The following is a 20,124-nucleotide window of genomic DNA, read 5'->3' on the forward strand; positions in this document are numbered from 1 at the left end:
CCTGCTGAACATTACAGATCATTGTATGTCATCTCAGCAGTCTCTGTTCCCCACTACAGGCTGGTGTACAAGGCTGGACCAATTTCAACATCATTTCTATGGCAGCAAATTAGTTAGGAAAGATCATTCCAAATACGCCTGAGCAGAAAACTCTAAATTCTTTCAGTAGAGGAATTTGAGACTCCACTAACATTCCTGCCAGTCTGAACTGAGGTGCTTATTCTTGACTCCAATCCTGGTGATGAGTCTGATGGTGCAAGCAGAACACAGCTAACAGGCAAATGAGAGAGTGGGGATTCCTGAAGAGGAGAGAATAAAAGACCCTCTTCCCCTAGGCTGCCAGGTTTCCTTCTTCTTCCTAAGGGTGCACACACCCTTTTCACTGAAGAAGTACTGTCAGGCTTTATATAATTTTTTAGAATTACTGAGAATCTGTTTTATTCTTTATGCAACTCTCCACACATATTTATAATTGTCATTGTTAAAGCACTGAAGTCAATGATACAGCTCTCTTCCCTCCCAGAAAGCCTGTGTTCCATCCCAGCAATGTCCCTCTGGGAAAAGCAACCATAACTAATTTGTCATCAGTCTTAACAAAGTCCAAGAACTACCAGAACCCTGCGAGAACATTTTAAGATAGTCCTTCCTCCAAATGACTCCTCCTATCCATTCTACAATGACTATCTGGTTGCTGGTAAAAATTTGGTCCCAAGCTCACTAGTATAGATAATTCCCCTTCAGAACCTTAAAAGATACTTAGTTATACGCCAGGTCTTTGGACACTGCTACAAAATAGCTCTCGTGATAAAGTTTACTGAGCAGCTCCCTTCAAGTAAAACAAAAAACCCCATCCACCTACAACAGCATTCATGCTTGCTGGTTCTTCAAGCAAAACACATAGCAACACAGAGGCCTAATAGCTATTTAAAACTAATAAAAACATAGTGGTATATAACGCTCACAAACCACATACACAACCTCCAACAAAAAAACATACCCAATGGCCACAAACATGTACACATGTCAGTCCCCCAACAACATAGCTTAATCCCAGGCAGGAGAGCAGTACACTGCAAAAAGAAAAACTAGAAGTGGCACTAGCGGCAGCATTCAAAAGAGCAGCCTAGGTTGCAGAAATATGCTGCTGAACAGAGCTACACGAACAGCAGGGATGTATACACGGCTTGCTAGCCCAATTCTGACATATGCTATTCAACATTAACATCTTATATGTCAATATAATATGGTATGTATTACTTTAGATAGGTAGCACTTGCATCTAGAAAGGATATAATTTACAAATGTACCAAAAGCAAAAAGTATAGGACATAGTGTATATATGCTTCATCTAGGGACCATAGTATAAGCTTCAATTAATAACTTACTTCTAACAATTACATTAGCTGACATTTCTCTGCCACAGTTCTAAATCGAATCAAATGTCACTGAGAAGTTTCAAAAAAATCACTGAAATTAAGGCTCCCTCACTATCATCAATTTAAGTGATTTTATTACTGCAGCTGCCTACTTAGACTGATATCTAGTCTTTAGATCAAGGAGATCCTGTATAAATGGATATATTTGGATATATGGTATATATGGATATATATTTCTATATCCATTTCACTTTTCTGTTCTCATGTATTAATACAAATATGCAGTGTGGGGATTATTTACATTAATATAAACTAGGTCTTCTGAAATACACTTATATTTATACAAAAATGATGCTTTGAGTTTTTTATATCTAATTAGCATGTGGCAACAAGTTTAAATTAGTTGTTCTCTCTCTGAGATTTGCCTGTTTCAATAAATCAGTCCAGAATATCTCCCAAGTAGTTTATTACACTACATAGTCTTTTTAATCCTTCGGTGAAAAATGCCAATGCAAAGAAACACATACACAAAAATGTATTGGTTATGAGAAAATGTCTCACATATAAATTAAATATTGCATTTTTTAGGTCAAACAACTGGAAAACAAAGCATAGTATGTGAAGTACACTCAGACTTGTTTAGAAAAAGCAGCCTTAAATTAGTTTAGCTGTTAATTTTTCTCCCCAGTACAATTGACTTCTACAAAGCCTACTCCCATTTAAGTAGCAAATTGTTCCAAATGTCATTTTACACTATTTATGCAGAATGCAATCAACAACAAACTAATTATAAAGATTGTTTCCTAAAATTTCAAGGACTGCCCACATAACTGCCTCTTGGAAAACTTTTTCAGTGAACTCCAGGATTGTCATCTGGTGCTGACTTACACTTTAGACTTAACACCTTACAAACTTGCAAAGAACTACTGTACAGAATTATGAGTCTTCTGCAAGGATGTTTGTCAATAGAGGGGAATGGGGGGGATGATGTGAAGCTGCCAGAAGGGACAGTCTGCATAACATTTATTCCAAGAATATTGCACAAACTTAAGTAAAATATATACATAATAACAGGCACCTGAGAATTCAGTAATTGCTCATTATGCAATTATACCTTAGGCACTTTAAGCAAATGCTGAAGAAATAATACATGGGAAAACCTGGTTAACCACAAAATTGTTTTTAAGGAGAATTAGGAAACTCTACACGTGGATGCCATTGGGTCTTTGCTTCTGTCTCTGCTGGAACCCTGTAATCCTTATTAACCTGCTGTTTGTTCCTGGAAAGTACCTTTTCTCTGTCAGTAAAATCCAGAGTTCAGTTGGATTAATCCATGCCCCTTACTCGTAGCTGAAGCTGTGTGGACAAACACATGATTTTGACAGACACAACTCAAAATTTCGTTTATCTTTTTCCTTGCAGTACACTTTGCCAAACTAATTTAAAAAAAAAAAAAAATTAAAAGCTGGGAACAATATTACCACAGGGTGCCAAATTTGCAGCAAATAGGCTCCTGTCATGCAAAATTTTGACAAGCCTTGCCAAATGGTTTCTTCAGGATGCAAACTGCTTGTGAAGTGACTGGGCCCTTTGTGTTGCAGCTGAATGCTGCACATGGGAAGGTTAGGAAAGGGTTTTTGCCAGGAAAGGGGAAATGCTGTTTTTACCCCCTGAAGTTTTACACGCACAAATAAGAACATACATACTTTCCTGGTATAGGACCCTGCTCGGTACCCTCAACAGCTCTGCAGAATTTCTTTTCTAATTGTGGAAAAGTGCACCCAAAAGTAATGTCAAAATGTGTTACCAAAACCAAACAAAACCACCCCCAAAACAAACAAACAAACAAACAAGACAAACCAGAGACATTTACAGTACATTTCAAACCCGAGGTCCAGCAAAAATAGGACTGATGTCTTCAGCTTATCAAATTTCCAAGCTGTACAAAGTTCAGTCACTGTTTAAGAATTTTGTATATGAACAGGCCTTCCCAGGGAGAGTAAGATGACTCCCTGCAGATCTAAAATACCAAAAACCAGAGCAGGACACCAAGCAGAGATATGCACAAATATGCACAAGCTATATTCACTCTTGTTTTTTTCTATATGGAAAGCAGTTGAAGGCATGCTATGTGATGAAAGCAATTCTCATCTACAAGCAGTTCGTCGGAAAGCTACAGTGAGCTGGGACATTTTGAGGCAGGTGAAAGTAGATGGATAGAGGAAAACAGTGGAGATGGGAATTTTCTCCTTTGCCTTATGCCTTTCACAGATCTTTGGTCTCTGGAAAATTTCCAGTTGCTTCAGGAAATATGGGACTGCAGTTTTTAGATGAGAAAACTGTAAGTGACAGCACTGCAAAAGCCCAAGAGAAACTAATTGCTCTGAAAAGGCGGCGATGGGAGTAGAGGACATACAAGGCAGCACGCAGCGATCCACATGCTGCATGCCACCTTCTTTGCCTTCTGCAGTAGAGTGCTGCAGCAGAGTGCCACTTTCTGAACCACGTAGGGGCCCTCCAGTTGGTTGAAGTCTTTGTCCTTCAGGAGCACTCAACATAAATCTGGTCATAAAGTCATTTTAGATGAAGCAAGAACTCTCTCCTTGCAGTATAGCAACAGAGTAAACCACCCAAAACCTCATCAACTTTTTCTTTTTTTTTGTACCTAATGAATTACAAAATAGTTACAGCTTACTATCTGCTATCCCACCTATGCTGGTTTTAGGTGTTAACATAAACTAAATTTATCCAGTAACATGCTTCAAGGTAGTTTTAGGTGCTTACCGGGAAAAAGAAAAATCCTAGCTAGGTCAACTATAGTATAAAATATAAACGCATATCCTCGACTTGCAGTCAGCTGTTTTTTGTTTCTGACAGGCTGTGGATGCAACAGACATACACACACATACAGAACAAATCACTGAGACATCAGCTGCATTGGCAAGCCACTTAAATGGCATGCTCTTGGCAACAGAACACATGCATGAGAGAATGAGTTTATGCTGAATAACTTCAAAAGCAAGTAAAAGTGGAAATGCCCCACCTCATGCACCATACAGTGAGGTTTCACGTGTGCTGGGGCCGGAAGAGTAGCACAAATTATGGCTTAATGGGAAAATCTAGAGTATTGACAGAACCTCTCAAACACAGAAATCTTGCAGGAAAGGGCTGTTAGTTTACAAATACAGCAAGATGAGCAATAAATGTGAAATACAATCCATTGGATCAATTTGCTTCTATTCTAAAATATTACCTTAGCACACTTTTTTCATCTTGTAGATGAGTATTAATGAAAAGAAGCTCTATTAGAGACCAATCTCAAACTGGCCAGTATCTGAGCTGTGTCTCTGACTGGTTAAATCACACAGCTCTTTCCCAAGTGAGCAGAATATACAAACGTGTCTGGCATGTCTTCCAAAATGGAAACTGAAAATTTGTTTTCTAATGGAAGTTCTGCAATAGACATCTAACATCCATTTCTACTGATAACATGCCAGTGCCGTTTTAATTCGTGCCAGTCCAGAATGGACCACGACAAACCCCTTCACGGCATGGTTCAGAACTGCGGGCAAACACACATGATTTTTTTCCCCATCATATCCTAAATGGGCCTATTCAGATATTTGTAAATACAGCCTCAGAAGGAGTCTGTTCATGATAGCTAACAAAAGTAAACTCCAAGCATAAAGAGAAAAAGTGCAAAAAGAAAAGAAAAGGGGGGGAGGAAGACTTAAAATGAGAGTATTTACACCTGTTTTAATATAAGAAAATGTGGAATCCATTGCTACGAGCATGGAGATTTCACTCTTTGTGCTAACAGTTAAAATGGGGTTGCACAATATATAGGAATCAATGTATCTACAGATGTCACAATCCACTTCATGTAAAGAATAACTTCTGTTTGCAAGACCAAGTGAACCACCGTCTTCTCTCTATTTTTGCAAATAGAAGAGACCCACAAAAAGTAAGTATAATAAGGAAAAGAAAAACTGAGGGAATAAAAAGCCCTTACTTTGGCTTCTCTGATTTTCCTAAACTTTGATGCCAAACCAAACAGTATTGCCGGCTTCGCCGCCTTACAATGAAGTGAGACAGACTGAATAGACTGCTTAAACCCATGAAATGCATTGCACAACTACGGTCCCAGCTATAAAAGGTGGCATCTGGAACGTTCCCTGTCCTGCAGGCTGAAAGGTAAGGGGAGACAGGACCTCTCTGAAAGTCATCAAGCCCCATACTTAGCTACTGCGAAACACTGAAGTTATATTTCTGGAGCTAGCAGTCTTGCTTCTCCTCTTCCTGAGGGAAAAACCTTTAGAGAGCAAAGTCATTCCTCAAAATTTATTTATCTAAAAATGCTGCATATGCTACTCCCCCAAACAACATGAAAACTCAATTGACTTCACAGGCCATGACCCAGGGAAAAATTTCTATATTGCTTTTCTTAGGTATTGGTAGAGAAATAGACTGTTGTAACAGTATAGTCAAAACATGACTTCAGCAAATAGCTTATACCATAGGAAGAAAATTTTTAATTATTGCTTTAAAGAGAAAAAACCCCTTTTTTTCTGAGTCTTTACTCTCACATTCTGGTTTGATAATTGTTTTTATTAATTGATTTCAATTAGCTAGTTATTCTCCTCGTCTTACTTTGAAGCTAATATCAAATTCCCTGGAGAATTCCCTTTTCAAATTAAAATACTCAGAGCTAATTATTTAGCACCTTTAATTTTCAAACTGTTCTTCCAATATCTTTGTGCAAGATAAACAGCTACTTCATACTAAGAACATACCACAACCAGGACAAGGGACTTATGGCCACCGGTCACCTGGAGCTTAACAAGACATTAAAAAGGAACATTTGTCTGGCTGACAAATCTAATGATAACAGAGTAGGAATTTTTGAATTTGCCTGATCTCAGGTCACGTCTCATGCTGTCATCCAAACCCTCGGGTTAATCATAACCTACTATAACAACTTTAGATTGAGGTTCAAAATCCAATTTTTCCTTCTTAGAAATATGAGCACAAGTGGCCAGTAACCAGATGCACTTCTTAAACAACTATTTTATTTAGAAACTAAGCACTGAGTGTGGTGGGGAACACAAGAGGATCTTAAGCAACTGTTTGAGACTTCTTCACAACATCTGGCTGTATCCATATTCTCTATCCATATCCTCAGCTGTCTCAAACTAAATGGACACACTCGTGCAAGTAAGCCCGCTACTACATACAGGTCTTCAGCAACTCCATGAACATATCCACAACAAATGTATAAAATGGCTGTTGATCAGTATTCCTAGATTACACAAAAGCCATGTGCCTTTCTACATCACAATATTATCAAGCTCTATCAATTTGCTGAATTTCCTCAGTTGAATACTGTTGTTGTTAATTCACTGAAACCTCAGAATCCCATGAACACACACTCAGAAGCCCAAAAACACCTTGCCCCAAACCTTCATTCTAACTCTTTCAGTTATTTAATTTATCACCTTCTGCTCTGAGTGAAACTACTTTGGGACTCAGTTCTCTGCAGCGATTCTAAGACCTGTTTCAATTTTGTGGCAGCACAATTATTCTTTTAGATTAAGATTTAATCATGGGATACTAATGCAAAAACAAGGGGAAAAAAGGCATCTGCTTTAGGAGAATGTCTCTTGAAACATCTCAGGCCTCCCCGGCACAATTGTCAATGTCTATGACTAGACAGTACAGATGCCTGCTTTGACCATATTTTAAACTTAAAGCAGTGAATCTCCAGAGACACTTCACTACCTTACTCCTGGGAGCACATCGTAACAAATGAGCGGATAATTTGTCCAACTTTGTCTAGTGTTTGAGCAATAGGTAGACAGGATAAATTTTTTGCATTTTAAAGAAAATTCTTTCCAAAGAAAGGGGGGCAATAAGGTAATCACAGTGTTCTGTTGACATTCTTTCAACAATTAAGAAAGACTAAATATTGTCATAAATGTTTATACAACATTGTTAAGAGGATTTCCCCTCCTCAAATTCAGAGGTAGAATGCCTACATTGTTTTCAAAGCAGGTGGTACATTAAAAATTACTTCTTGTCCATGCACCTGGACACCACATAATCATTAAGGTCCTGAAATATGGCTCTCTAGGGACCCCACATCCACCTTCTTCTGTACACAAACCTTGCATCAAGTCTTTCGCGTGCAGCAATTTTAGATACTAGTTCTAAGCACCACAGACAAGTCAAAACATCTTTTAAAGAGGTTGTACCCGAGTGTCCCAATTTGTTGCAAAAGCCTCAGGTAAAACCTGAGATTTCAAGCAATTAAATTACACTTGTAGCACTGTAGACATAACAAACATAACATTACTTGCAAAAGTTTTCTGAACCACATGAATGTGTTTCCTTTCTTCTCAAATATGTCGTTATGCTAAATATCTTGTTAATATTAATGAAACAACAGACTCCTCAAAAAATGGATAAATGTATCCAAGACGTAAAGCGGCACATGAGAACAGCACTTGTTTTCTAAGAATGCACCCAAGTATGGCTCTATTACTCACCTCAATTTTATCTGTTTTTGCATCTCCCCAGTAAAGCTTATCTTTTTCAAGATCCAGTGCCAAGCCATTAGGCCAACCTAGGGATGTGTTCACTAGAACTCGCCTTTCTGATCCATCCAAATATGCACATTCTATCTTTGGACTTTCACCCCAGTCCGTCCAATACATGTAGCTGTAAAAAAAAAAGAGGGGAAACAGTCAATGCATGTAACATTTAAGCAAAAAAGCGTCAAGATCTGTCCTGCTTTTGAAAGAACTTACTAACTTTCTGCTTCCCCAACTGCAGCAAACAAGCCAACTCGAAGTTTAATTAGCGATGACAATATAAAGTTTGAGCACTAAATAAATTAAACTATTGAAAATGTGCAGTGGCCCAATTCTTTCATAGTTATGATAACACTGAAGATGCAGAGAAAAGAAAAGTCAACCAAACACACAACGTATAGGTTCACTGAAGAGCACTATATTTAGAAGTCACCTTTTATATACACAGTATTAAAGGGATGAAGCAAGGGAAATCCAGTTATTTCCAGAACATTTGACAAATATTACACACATCATCATGCAATTTGCAGATTTTCAGTTTCAGGAGACTGGATCCAAAGACCTATCACAGGGCTATCAATAAACACAAAACTTACCCCATTACAGGATTGAGCACTATTGCTCGAGGTTCATCTAGGTTTTCTGAGATAAGGATCTTTCTTGATGTCCCATTCAACCGGGTCACTTCAATGCGGTCTGTTCCAGTATCAGTCCAGTACAGGTTTCTTGCCACCCAATCCACAGCAATACCATCTGGATGGTTGATTTCTGTGGTTACCAGAGTCTGTGCTCCAGAGCCATCAAGGTAGGCCCGACGAATTGCCCGGACATCATCATCAGTCCAGTAGATGTAGCCTTCCACAGGATCGTAGTCTATGGCAATTGCATGTCTGATATTGTCTATCTGCAGAATAATGTCAGTGAAATCTGGCATGTCCAGGGAAATCCTCCTCAAGTCAGTCCTTCTAGCAAGCAGCAAGACTTCTTCAGCACCTGGGGAGAAAACCATTCATGGTATCATTTCCTTTGCTATTGATGTGAACACTTCAGTACAGCACAGCAAGCTGTGAACTGCCACTGTCACTACAGTATGAAGAGATTTCCTTAAAATAAGGACATCAAACTTTCATTGACATATATACTTCTCTGAGCAGAGAGTTACTCCTAATCAGTTGTTCTCAACTAGCTACTTGTGCTGGCACTCTTATTTCGCAATGACAGCATCTTTCTCCTGGCCTCCTAAACTAATATGGAACATAGCAATCTCTATCTAGAATCTGAAAGAAAGAAAGAAAAAAAAATTTGGCGGAGGTATGTCCAAGTATTTCATCACATTATATAGAATTCCTCAGCACAGCCAAACTTCCCACTAGCTGTATCAGTGCATTAGACGTGGTTTTCACACACAAGCCCTACATAGTAAATGCAAGGGCTAACAGAAGACTTGAGTATTTTGTAAACAAATTACATTAATGATTTGCTCCAGACAGCCCAACAAGAAAGCAAGTCGCAACTACAGCAAGCATTTCTCATCTGGCCAAAGTTGATGCAAAACTAATTCTCAGGCAATAGGATTGTTGCTCTTTTCTCTCGTCTATTCTTCCTCCCCACTGCAAAGTTTTACTGCTTGTGGGGAAAGGGTGCCAAACAACAACCTGGAGCACATTTCAAAGACAAATGGCATCTTCAGTGTCGTCTTTCTGGCAACTTCTTTTATCAGTACAAAAAGCTGGACACACAGGAAAACATCCGGTTGCCTAATAAATTTTCTCCACATTCACCCATGCATGCTTCAGCACAAAAAGAGCAATATGAGTATGTGTCTTTCTCCTACTCTGTTACTAAACCAATGCTGTGTAGTTTGAAAACTGACAAGGAGTTTTTATCATTTAGCAACACTCCAAAACTGGAAACCAGAACAAAGTCACTTGTTGCATTTCATCCAGACCAGCAAACACCAGCAGGAGGTGGTAACTTCCAGTTCCCACCAACAGCCCAGATCGAATGAAAACGGTCAACATGGGACATATCTTTTGAGCCCACAAAGAATAACAGAAATTCAAATCCTCATGAGAATATTCTTCTAGAAATAATTCCACCTAGGCATGCATATGGAGTTCTGGAGACTCAGAAGTTGAATCTATTGCACATCAAAAACAAATTCACATTCACTTTGGGAGGTGGACCGTGCTGCTGTTTGCTTTTAGGTTTGGAAATCAGAGCTTAGTCTCCAAATATCTCAGAAGCTCTGAAAAGAAACAGTGCTCAGGCTGCAAGTGTATCATAAAAGGAAAGGATCTAGAAAAGCAGTGTTGTAACATCACCTAAACAAGTTTGCTACACAGCACGGAGGACATAGTTTGATGTGCACTTTGAACTACCTCAAGGCACCGCAGCTCCTGAATGAAGCGGTGCTGCCTTTCTCCCTACCATGGGCTGCTTGTTCTGACTTCTGTATCACCCCTTCTCACATGCAAGCACAGCATGGCTGTGTTGCAAACCACACTAAAGAGCTGATCCAAACAAAAACTAACTCAACAGAAATAAAGCCATCAGCCTAAGTTAACAACCAGATCGGTTCACTGCAGAGCTCCACAAACACTTGTGCTGGCACGAGAAGGGACTCGAGCAAGAACGCTTCTTCCAGTCAGAGTTAGCTGACAAGGTTTTGTAACTATAGCATCAGTTGCACCAACAAACTTTGAGGGAAGGCTTGAGTAGAAGGAAAGCAACAATAACTCGGAGCTCAAAAACCACGTGGAGAAAAGGGAGGAGGGAAACCCCATCCATTCTTGACAGCAAAGCAAGACAGATGTGTACCATCACATTTCCTTAATATAGATTTTCTAACTTCAAAGGTTGCAAAATAAAAACAGGTTTTCAGGAAGAGTGTTTCTTATGCTTGAAACTTCTGCTCGCTTCTCTGGACATAGCAAAACTAGTAACCTGTTGCCCAAGTTGAGAAGGGAACAGCCCTAGGTGACCAGACAACTTATAAGGCTTCCTTCCTCCATTGCGCCCTTAGGTAAGCACAGCAACCGTTTTTCATTTTTTCAAGTTTCCTTTCTGTTAAGGGAACAACATGCATCAGCAATCCTTAGAAGGCACTGCTAGCAAAAGTATTTATTTTCAAAAGCTTTATGAATCTCCTGGATTTTAGCACCTTTACTAAATAAAAATAATGGGATACCTAAAACAGCATTTGATATTTTACATCATGCTTAAAAATGTTGGTTTACTTCCTGAACAGTAAAAAAATCAATCCATCAACTGTTTTCTTAAAAAAGACCATGGTGGACAGAAGTCCAATATACAGCTTATATCTCCTCTTCTACCATGCTTCTTTGCTAGATGTATATTCCGACAAATCATCTTTGAAAAATTAACTACATATAATGGCAAACAGCATGAATGAAAGGTGACACTGTCAACTACTTCACCGTAACTACTTCAGAGTACATCAAATGTGATACAATTCCCAGACACCTATTTTAAAAAGCTATCTGGGAACAAAAGCAGTCCATAGTCTGTGATGCTGTTCTCGCTCTCCACATCAAGGATTACCCCAGGAACAGTAGTCTCGGGGCTACACTAACATCTCTGGATTAGAAAACAGGTCAAAACCAAGACAATATGGAGAGAATCAACTTTAAGCAGAAAGGGAGGATCTTCAAAATAGTAAAAGGGTTGTATTCAAAACTGATCTATGCAGTGTTAAAAACGGTATTTTTATGGAGCCTGTTCAAATAGCAAGGCTTTTAGATCTCTTTTGTTTCATTAACTTATTTGTGTTGACATTTTGTTAGAAGTACTTAACTAGTATCAAGCCCCATGGTGCTAAGTATTAAACATATTTGGTTTTTTCTGACATTACCATCTCTAAAGAACATACAGTGTCACCAGACACTGGTTTGTCCAGAGCGTGTTAGCTTGACAACAGCAGAAATGAAAAGGAACCCTGGTCATATTATATATGGATTAATATATTATTACCTCCAACAGTACAGATTGCGGACCACCAAATAGTGTCTTTACAGGAAAAATTTCCAAAAGGTCCTATTTCTTAATACATTTAAACACACAGAAAACATTTGATTTTCTAATGCAAATTAAATTTACACCTTAATAGCCAAAGGGGGGGGAGGGGGGAGGGAATCACTGTTAGAGAGAGCACCTGCAAACCAGGACACTGATCTGCAACTGCAGAGATCAGAGAGCAAGCTACAACAGCATAGCAACTACAGCAGAAACAAATACCTCATGTAACAAAGTTTTATGTCTTGCTTCTATGTTTCTGAAATATTTCACTTGTGGGAGTCAAAGTAAAACCTCCTGTTTAGTGCAAGTTAAGTAAAAATTCAGGCCTCAAAACTCAATGTGGAAAGGGGGATGTATCTGGTCATCCACGTGCTCTACAAACACAGAAGAGTTTTAAATGATAAATTAATTTTAAATTATTTTAGCTCAACTGTGTCAAAAAGTGAGCGGCACTGCAGCTGTTCAGCCACCCACAGCACTCTGAGTTTCATATCCATCTTAACTTTTGAATTTCTACTATATTAATGTGTCTGCAATCATAATCTTAATATTAAAGTATGAGTAGTGTGAAGCAAAGGAGCATCAAATACATGCCTAGCAACTGATAATGCAGCAATTACCAATATTACATTTATTTCTAAGACGACCAATGTTACAAGCATCATTGCATGGGAACAGACAGATTAGAATCAAATGCATGTTTTGCCTCTTCACACAACTGATTGCAGCTTTACCTTGGTTCACCGTGAACAAGGTCAGAGTTGAACGTACCAGAGGAAGGAACTGGCAGTCTAAGACCCAAATTATGCCTAGAGATGCTGGCTAGACAACAGGCTGAAAGACACTGTTAATACCCCCCTAAAATTCACAAGTAATACCAAAACAGTCTTCAGTTCCTCACAGCAGCAATAATTGGACTCAATTTTATTTCATCCAGCTCTGTCATATGTTCACCTGTGCATATGATCACACATTCACTTGCATACAAAATAATATTTTGACCAGGAACAGGACAGCCAGGACCCCTTGAATCAGCAATTACATAACGACTACAACCTTCTTGCAAAGGGAAGAAAACAATCCTGTTTCTGACATATTCAGCTACTCTGGTTTTTTCTGCAGGCAAACACTACTGTAGAAATACTCCCAACCTCAGTTCTGTCCCACAAACATACATGGCTAAAAACGAAAAGGGAGAAGAAAACTTTTTTCTGCTGACCTAGCAGACCAGAAAAAAAATCTTCACTTCAGTTGACAACCAGGACAGCCTATTGGTAGTTGAACCAGATGCTTCTTAGGAAATTTCTAACATACCTCTAACTGAGACTTATGGGAAAAAGAAATAATAAGGGGAATGAGCTACTTGGCCAATTTAAAGTTCTGGCTGCTTGGCAATTGCTACTGTAGAGATGCTTAACTTTAAGTCAAATTATTACACAGCAAGACTCTTGACAGACATGCATCTACATCCTTGGACTTAAACACATGAACAGAGAAAATGTTATCACAGCATATCTCACTACGTTCCACCCCCCACTTGAAAGTTGGTAAAAGATCATTATCATGGGTAATTTTTGATAGGTGTAAAAATCCTGGCTTTTAGGACAACGCAGTCTAAAATCACAGTGTTGGTTACAAGCATATTTCACTCTTAACAAATTTCTGCTAGAGAAAAAAAAGTTGGCAGCAGGCTCTGAGCACATCACTAGGAGAGGAGAACTTGACATTGGTTCTCTCTAAAAACCTGGACAAACACGCTTGTCTGGCTCATTAGTTTTATCTGTATCATGGAGGTGTTTTGATTATTAATGTTGGTAGGAATGTTTTCAGGGCTACAGAAGTGTTATGCTGTGACTTGCCTAGTGTTATCCTAGATACCCTAGAACCTGCTTAATACATTACAGCTAGCCATTTACCCAGTGCTAAAGTGCTACGGCATTTATTTAATTAAATTAATCTTCAAAAACCTCTCTCACCACAATCACTTTTGTAACCACATGATTAAGAGATTCCCAGCAGAATTGCCAACTGCTATAACATGGTCATATATAACACCATACGATGAACAAAAGCCTTTTTGGGGGGGAGTGGGGAATGCAAGCTATTCCAACATCACAATTGCAGCAACCACACACTTCAGCAGAAGTTTATGTAAAGTCCTCTATGCAAACCACAGATCAGAAAAACAGAAGGAATTAGGTCCCTCTAAAGTTTCCATTTAGAAAGACCCACGGTTCAAATTGTTTTATTTTTCCAACTGGTTTAAACTTTGAACTGTTTATTTTCTCTAGTCTTTTTTTATTCAGCAAAAGCTTTCTGCAGACCTTCCACAGAACTTTTCAGTAGGTCTAATATCCATAAAAGTTGAACTGTTCTGTTTAATATGCAGAACAATATCTGAATTTAAAAACCAACCAGAACAGAAAACAAAATAATACCATTCAAGGCAGTTATTCTCACTCCCTGAAGACTATATTCTCTCTTTGCAATCAAGAAATCCTACAGAAACAGGTTGAGAGACTTATTTTTTTTTGCTCGTATATGTGATGCTTTCCTCCCACACCCAGTAATCAATTATTTTTAATATCAATGCTAGGAATAGTGTTTGCTTTGATTTGGTTGGTTTGTGCTCTCATTATTAAAAATTCATGCTTCAGTGTTGGAAATGGCAACTGTATTCTATTTGCAAAATTAACTGCAATCAGAGCTGATGGCAGCAAAGCAGGCCATCTCACCAGCTTGACAAGAGCTTTTTTTATTCTTCCCTTGGCCCACTTCACATTTGACAAGTGACAAGACATCTATAATACAGTAACAAATGCTCCAATTTATTCACCCAACCTAAACAAATGTAGACCGCAGTGGTTGCCTCTGCTAATCTATGCCAGAAAACGCCATGCTATTCCTTTCCCATTTGTCTGTCTGCTAATTAGGCTAGAACAATGCTCCATTGTGGGACTCTTCCCCCAGTTTTATGTATGTGCATGTGCATGCATCTGCACGTATAGACTCAGTCTATTTACAGGCAACTTTGGAAATCTCTATATTTGTGGGGAAAAAAAATCAGATAAACTGTAAAAATGGAAAAGCTTTTAGCTCTTCTCCAAAGAACAAAATAGTAAGCGCTTTTCAGGAAGAGTGCGTTAGAAGTACTTTGACTGCAGGCAACTCTCTTACAAGCTGTTTGAGTACAGCTATCTCAGCACTCTTGATAAACTAAAACGATTTATCAGAAAAGCAAGGCATTTTGCTAGTTGCTGTAATACAGTGAAATACCTGGCAAAGTTTCAATGTACGGCAAAAGGGGGGGGGGGGGTTCCCAACTGAATGGAGTGTATGAAAATAGGTAACATTGCCATGCTGTTTAATAATGTCTATACTACATGTGCTTTAAAGAAAGAGAAGCAAAAGTTGGAAATGTTAAGTGGTAAATCTGAATTTTTGCCAATATTCAAAACAATTACAATGTCTTGCACAAGGGTTTAGCATTAGCTGCTCTTCATACCACAGGAAAAATGATGTAATGAAACTCACTATGAGAGGTTTAAATCAACAGCACTGTGTAAAACCCCATTCCTGCTATTCAACTTCCACAGAAAATAAAAATATTTAAGGAGTTGAAACAAACTGTGGTAATACCTAGAAATAAATGGAAATTCTTTTTATATATTCTCCTTGGGTACCTTCACAGAGCCAGTTGCAACGTGAACAGCACTACGCATCCCAGTTCAGGTCTTTATTTATCTTCCAGTCTGAGAGGAAGAGAGCTTCGTACTGTGTGATGGCAATGGGCTGGAAAAGCTGGCGATGTACTCTCCCACTTGACACTGTGGACTGGGGAGAGCATGCAACGCACATCAGGTTTACCAATTTAAAACCGAGAGTTGTGTGCGGTGGGAGTATGCAACCAACAAAATACAAACAGGAAAGGTTTCTTTGAAAGAATGTTTTGAGTGCCCACATTCAGACAGGGCTTGATTTAATTGAAAGGTAAGTAGGCATAAGGAAAACTAACACTTGTGACAAAGAAAGGAAATACCAGAACACTCACATAACTCATAAATTACATCACATCTGTCTGCATGTTACAGTGAAAAGCTATTGTCTACTGTTTCTTCCATTATCTCAGTAGCAGACTTCTAACAGTTACTTTGCCTGAACCAGAAAAAAAAACCCTACAATTCAGACTTTTGACACATTCATACGGCCACTAAAAAACCCCCACAAACAGAATATTAATTAAACTCTACAGCTGATAAGATCATTAGCACAAAACAGCTGACTAAGACAAAAGTAATGTTTCTTCCAGAGAAAGTCGTTGCAACACAGAAGTCATAGTTACCCTACTCTAATTTAGGACTGAGCTTCTGTGAGACACCTTAAGTTTCTGTATACCCAGTACTATACTTGCGAGCACAAAGCTTTCTAAAGTTTTTGTAAAGTTACTACTGACAGAGGACTAGATAACTCTTATGAAGACTTACTCAAAATAGCATTAGTATAACAGTCATAACTGCACTGGTAGTAACCAAAATCAAAGATCAGCACAACTGCCTGTCTATCGCTGTACCAAGCAAAGAATCTGCCCTTATACAGAGGTTTCATCCAAAGGCCTCAAAGCACTTGAACAACTAAGTCTTACCCCCTCACCCCGAGGTCTGTCTATACTACATGTGCTTTAAAGAAAGAGAAGCGAAAGTTGGAAATGTTAAGTGGTAAATCTGAATGTTAACTTACAGATATCATAGTCCCAGCTTCTACTTATTATTAACAAAAAAAATGAACATCCCTTTGCACAGAATTCTTAATAACAGTTCATCGCAAGCCATAGGAAAAAGGATGGGCCAAGAAAAAGTCTGTCAGAAATCCACACTGCTAGAAAAAGGCTACAGTCTTTGGATTCTGGCATTTCCTTGCAAAGCATGGTTTTAAAGTTTAAATGCACCTATTCTCTGCTGGAGATATATAACCCCACTGGCTCAGAGTAAGGAATCACTGCCTTTAGAAGTGACAGCCATTTTACCACCTAGCTTCTGTTAAACAGTTTTGGCAGTGACACCTTCAAATATACACAGACGATGATCAAAAATTCATTACAACCCAACAAGATACATAATATTTTTTTAAAAAATACTGAACAGAAATACACTTGAAATAGTTTTTCTACAATCCTACTTCTGTTGACTTCTAATTGCAGGCATTTCCCACTCACCAAGAGACCTTGAACATATTAGTTTCCCTGCACTGCTGTCCTCCTTTACACAGAAGTAAATACTTTACATCCCACAGGCCCTCTCTGAGGCTGATAGCTATATATAATGCATTGAAATTTAAGCGTTACTTATTATGTTCCAAGTATGATGGAGCCACAGAAAATTCAATTCTGAGCGAACACAATCATCTGTCAAAGGGTAAACAACATGGAAAAAACTTATAAATAACTGTAAATTAGGGTTTGCAAACCTAGGGAGTGTCTCAACCTCACTGTTGCTACATTGATGCAGTAAATTAGAGCTTGGCCACCCAATGTTTGAAGTGGTAGTTAAGCTACAGCACTCAACAAGCTATCACTGGGTCTTGGTAACTTTCCCTGTGCATGTACCTAGCCCATGGTGAATGCAAGGTAACAAAGTTTACACGTAAACCTTTTCAGTGCAGACTCAGGGTGTGGTCTTCCTGCAGCATAAAACCGGAATCAATCCAGAGACTCAATAGTGCTGAAAAGGGAGAGTGTCGCTTTTTCCTTTATACACACACAAACCACCACCACCACCACCCCCCCCGTAACCACACACAAAATGAGCTAGTTACCATCTCTAACTAGACGGTGTTTTAGAGTCCTGGAAAGCAGTCATCAATCTGAAACGTGCACCAAAGCCTGAAAAAAGAGCTTCATTCACTAGCCTGGCAAAGCCACTGACAGAGCTAGAAGGTGATATGGCAGACCTTCCAGAATGCTCCTCACTCCCTCCAGGTGTCTTCCTTACAGCATGTTTCTAATGGCTTTTATCCAATGAAATTATAAACAAGGCCATTTCCGTATGAGGCTATTTCATTTTGTCGCTACACGAAGTACTCCCTATTCAGGAGGATAAAAGTTGCTATGAATAGAAAGTAATGTAATCTTTTCATACAGATGAAATAAAATCATAAACATAACATATTAACAAAAGCAAGAGGAAAACAGACTCAAAACAAACAAGATCTACACATGAATGAAAGAAAAAAAAATACTCATGAAATTTTTATGAAATGAAGTAGAAACAGAAGAGGTAGCCGCTAGATTCTAGATTGTCAGGTACCCATTGCTGGACAGTTTTTACAACCCTTTCTGGTGTATTGCAAAGGTATCTCAGTGAAATATAGTTCCACATAATACTATTTCTTACTGAGTAAATAACATGCTAGCCCATTGTTTTAGTGCTAAAGAATCAATAGAATGTGTTTGGAGTAAGTAGCGTAACACGGGTCCAGATGCAGTGAGTGAAATGCTATTTCCTCATTCAGCCCACTGCACTCATTTTCATAGCGTGGAATCTGGATAATTCTCCACCTTGCAGGAACCACAGTAGACTACTTGTACATTTGATCTATTATCCAAACTTTCCCTCTCATCTCGTGCAAAACACCCACAGGTCCTTTCAGTAGAGCATCTGCTGACTGGAGGAAAGACACCGCTATGATTAGGGAACTAACGTGGCTGCAGGCATTGAGGGAGATGCCAATTACACAAATCCCTCCTTCAGAGAAGGATCACAGTAACCTTTAAGAAGCCCCATCTCAGCCTAACAAAGGAAAAACATGAGATCGACAATTCCTTGATAAGCAAAGCAAGCATGATACACCTTTGGGAGTGCAGTAGGGAGAGGGGGAATGACGAAAAAGTCCTCCAGAACTTCTGGATAACATCTCCCTATGGTAGTCAGACACCAGGCACAGGACAGAAGACACCTATGAAGTCAAAGCACCATGCAACCAAAAGATCGTAGTTTTCCACAGTTGCATTTCAATCACAAAGTGTGCAAGGGAGAGAGACAGGCATGCAGGCAGCTGTCAAGGTTCTAGGAAATAAGGAAAAATAGAGTTATCTTTTTGTTTATTTTCCTCATGACAAACGGATTAGGACATGAGTGCTCCTTCCCAATACAGCCCCAAATCAATGCTAGAATATAATCAGAGTTATCTACTGATATGCAAGATTTCTCTTCCAACATCTTCCAAGTGCCAGAAGACCCCTGCCAGTTATTTTAGGTTATTCACACAATGCCAGCTGAAGCTTTCTCAGGTACTTGAAAGAGCTGATTTACAGCAATTATCCCAAATAACAAATGTCTCCCTAACCCTTCCCTTTCGCAAAGAGGCTGGTCATCTCTAATTAGCAGTTGATCTACTTAATCAGAAAGTCTGGATTAGTCCATATTGTTTCTCTTTATTAATCAGAAAGACGTGTTAGCAAAGAGACCTTCTTCTCTGGTGGTTAAATCGCATGAGAAGAAATACTGTACAATGGAGGTATCTGCCTGCCTGCTTGTCATGCTTGAGGCTTCATTGCTCAAATAAGCTGATGATTGCTCAGCCAAGGAACTGCAGACACAAAACTTTTAAAACGTATGATGTGCACCAAGAAACACACAGGAAATGAGAAGGAAGTGCCTTAACATTTCTTCCTTCAGTACTCTTCTATCTCCTGCATAAAAAACAGTATGAGCCCTGCAGTATTAACCAGCAGGTTCCAAAAACACTTTTGTTTTGCATTGTGAAGAATGGCACAGAGAAATAAGACACTGGGAATATTACCCAACCCTGATCAACTGCCTCAACAACAGTATCAAGGATAAATAAGGGAAGCTGACTCTTCAAATGCCTGAAGCTAGTGCCGCCTTCTCCAATTACAAATTCCGCCCCCCCCCCCCCCTCCCCCCCCCTCCTCTTTCCCACGAAATTTCAGTTCATTTGAGAAACTACAGCTGTCATACCTTCCTGGCAGAAACTCTACAGCTCCTACCACCATATGAGACTGACTCAACAGCCAAAGCTCTCCCACTTTCAAGCAAATAACAGTTGCCTTCAACTGGAGAAATGCGTCTCTGGTGAGTTGAAGTCAACATGCCATATGTCTC

The 20,124-nt window shown here is 39.0% G+C and overlaps 1 protein-coding gene across 1 annotated transcript in view; it reads right to left on the reverse strand.

The window, feature by feature from the left end:
• The window catches only part of LRP5 (LDL receptor related protein 5), a 128,441-nt gene that overhangs the window by 75,165 nt on the left and 33,152 nt on the right, over positions 1 to 20,124 (reverse strand). The window contains exons 5-6 of the mRNA XM_009275996.2: positions 8,563 to 8,959; positions 7,922 to 8,093 (exon numbers count right to left, since the gene is read on the reverse strand). Coding sequence (XP_009274271.1) covers positions 7,922 to 8,093; positions 8,563 to 8,959 — 569 coding nt within the window. The remainder of the gene's footprint in view (positions 1 to 7,921; positions 8,094 to 8,562; positions 8,960 to 20,124) is intronic.

This window comes from Aptenodytes forsteri, unplaced genomic scaffold, assembly GCF_000699145.1.
Source record: "Aptenodytes forsteri isolate BGI_AS27 unplaced genomic scaffold, ASM69914v1 Scaffold17, whole genome shotgun sequence".
Taxonomy (NCBI): domain Eukaryota; kingdom Metazoa; phylum Chordata; class Aves; order Sphenisciformes; family Spheniscidae; genus Aptenodytes; species Aptenodytes forsteri.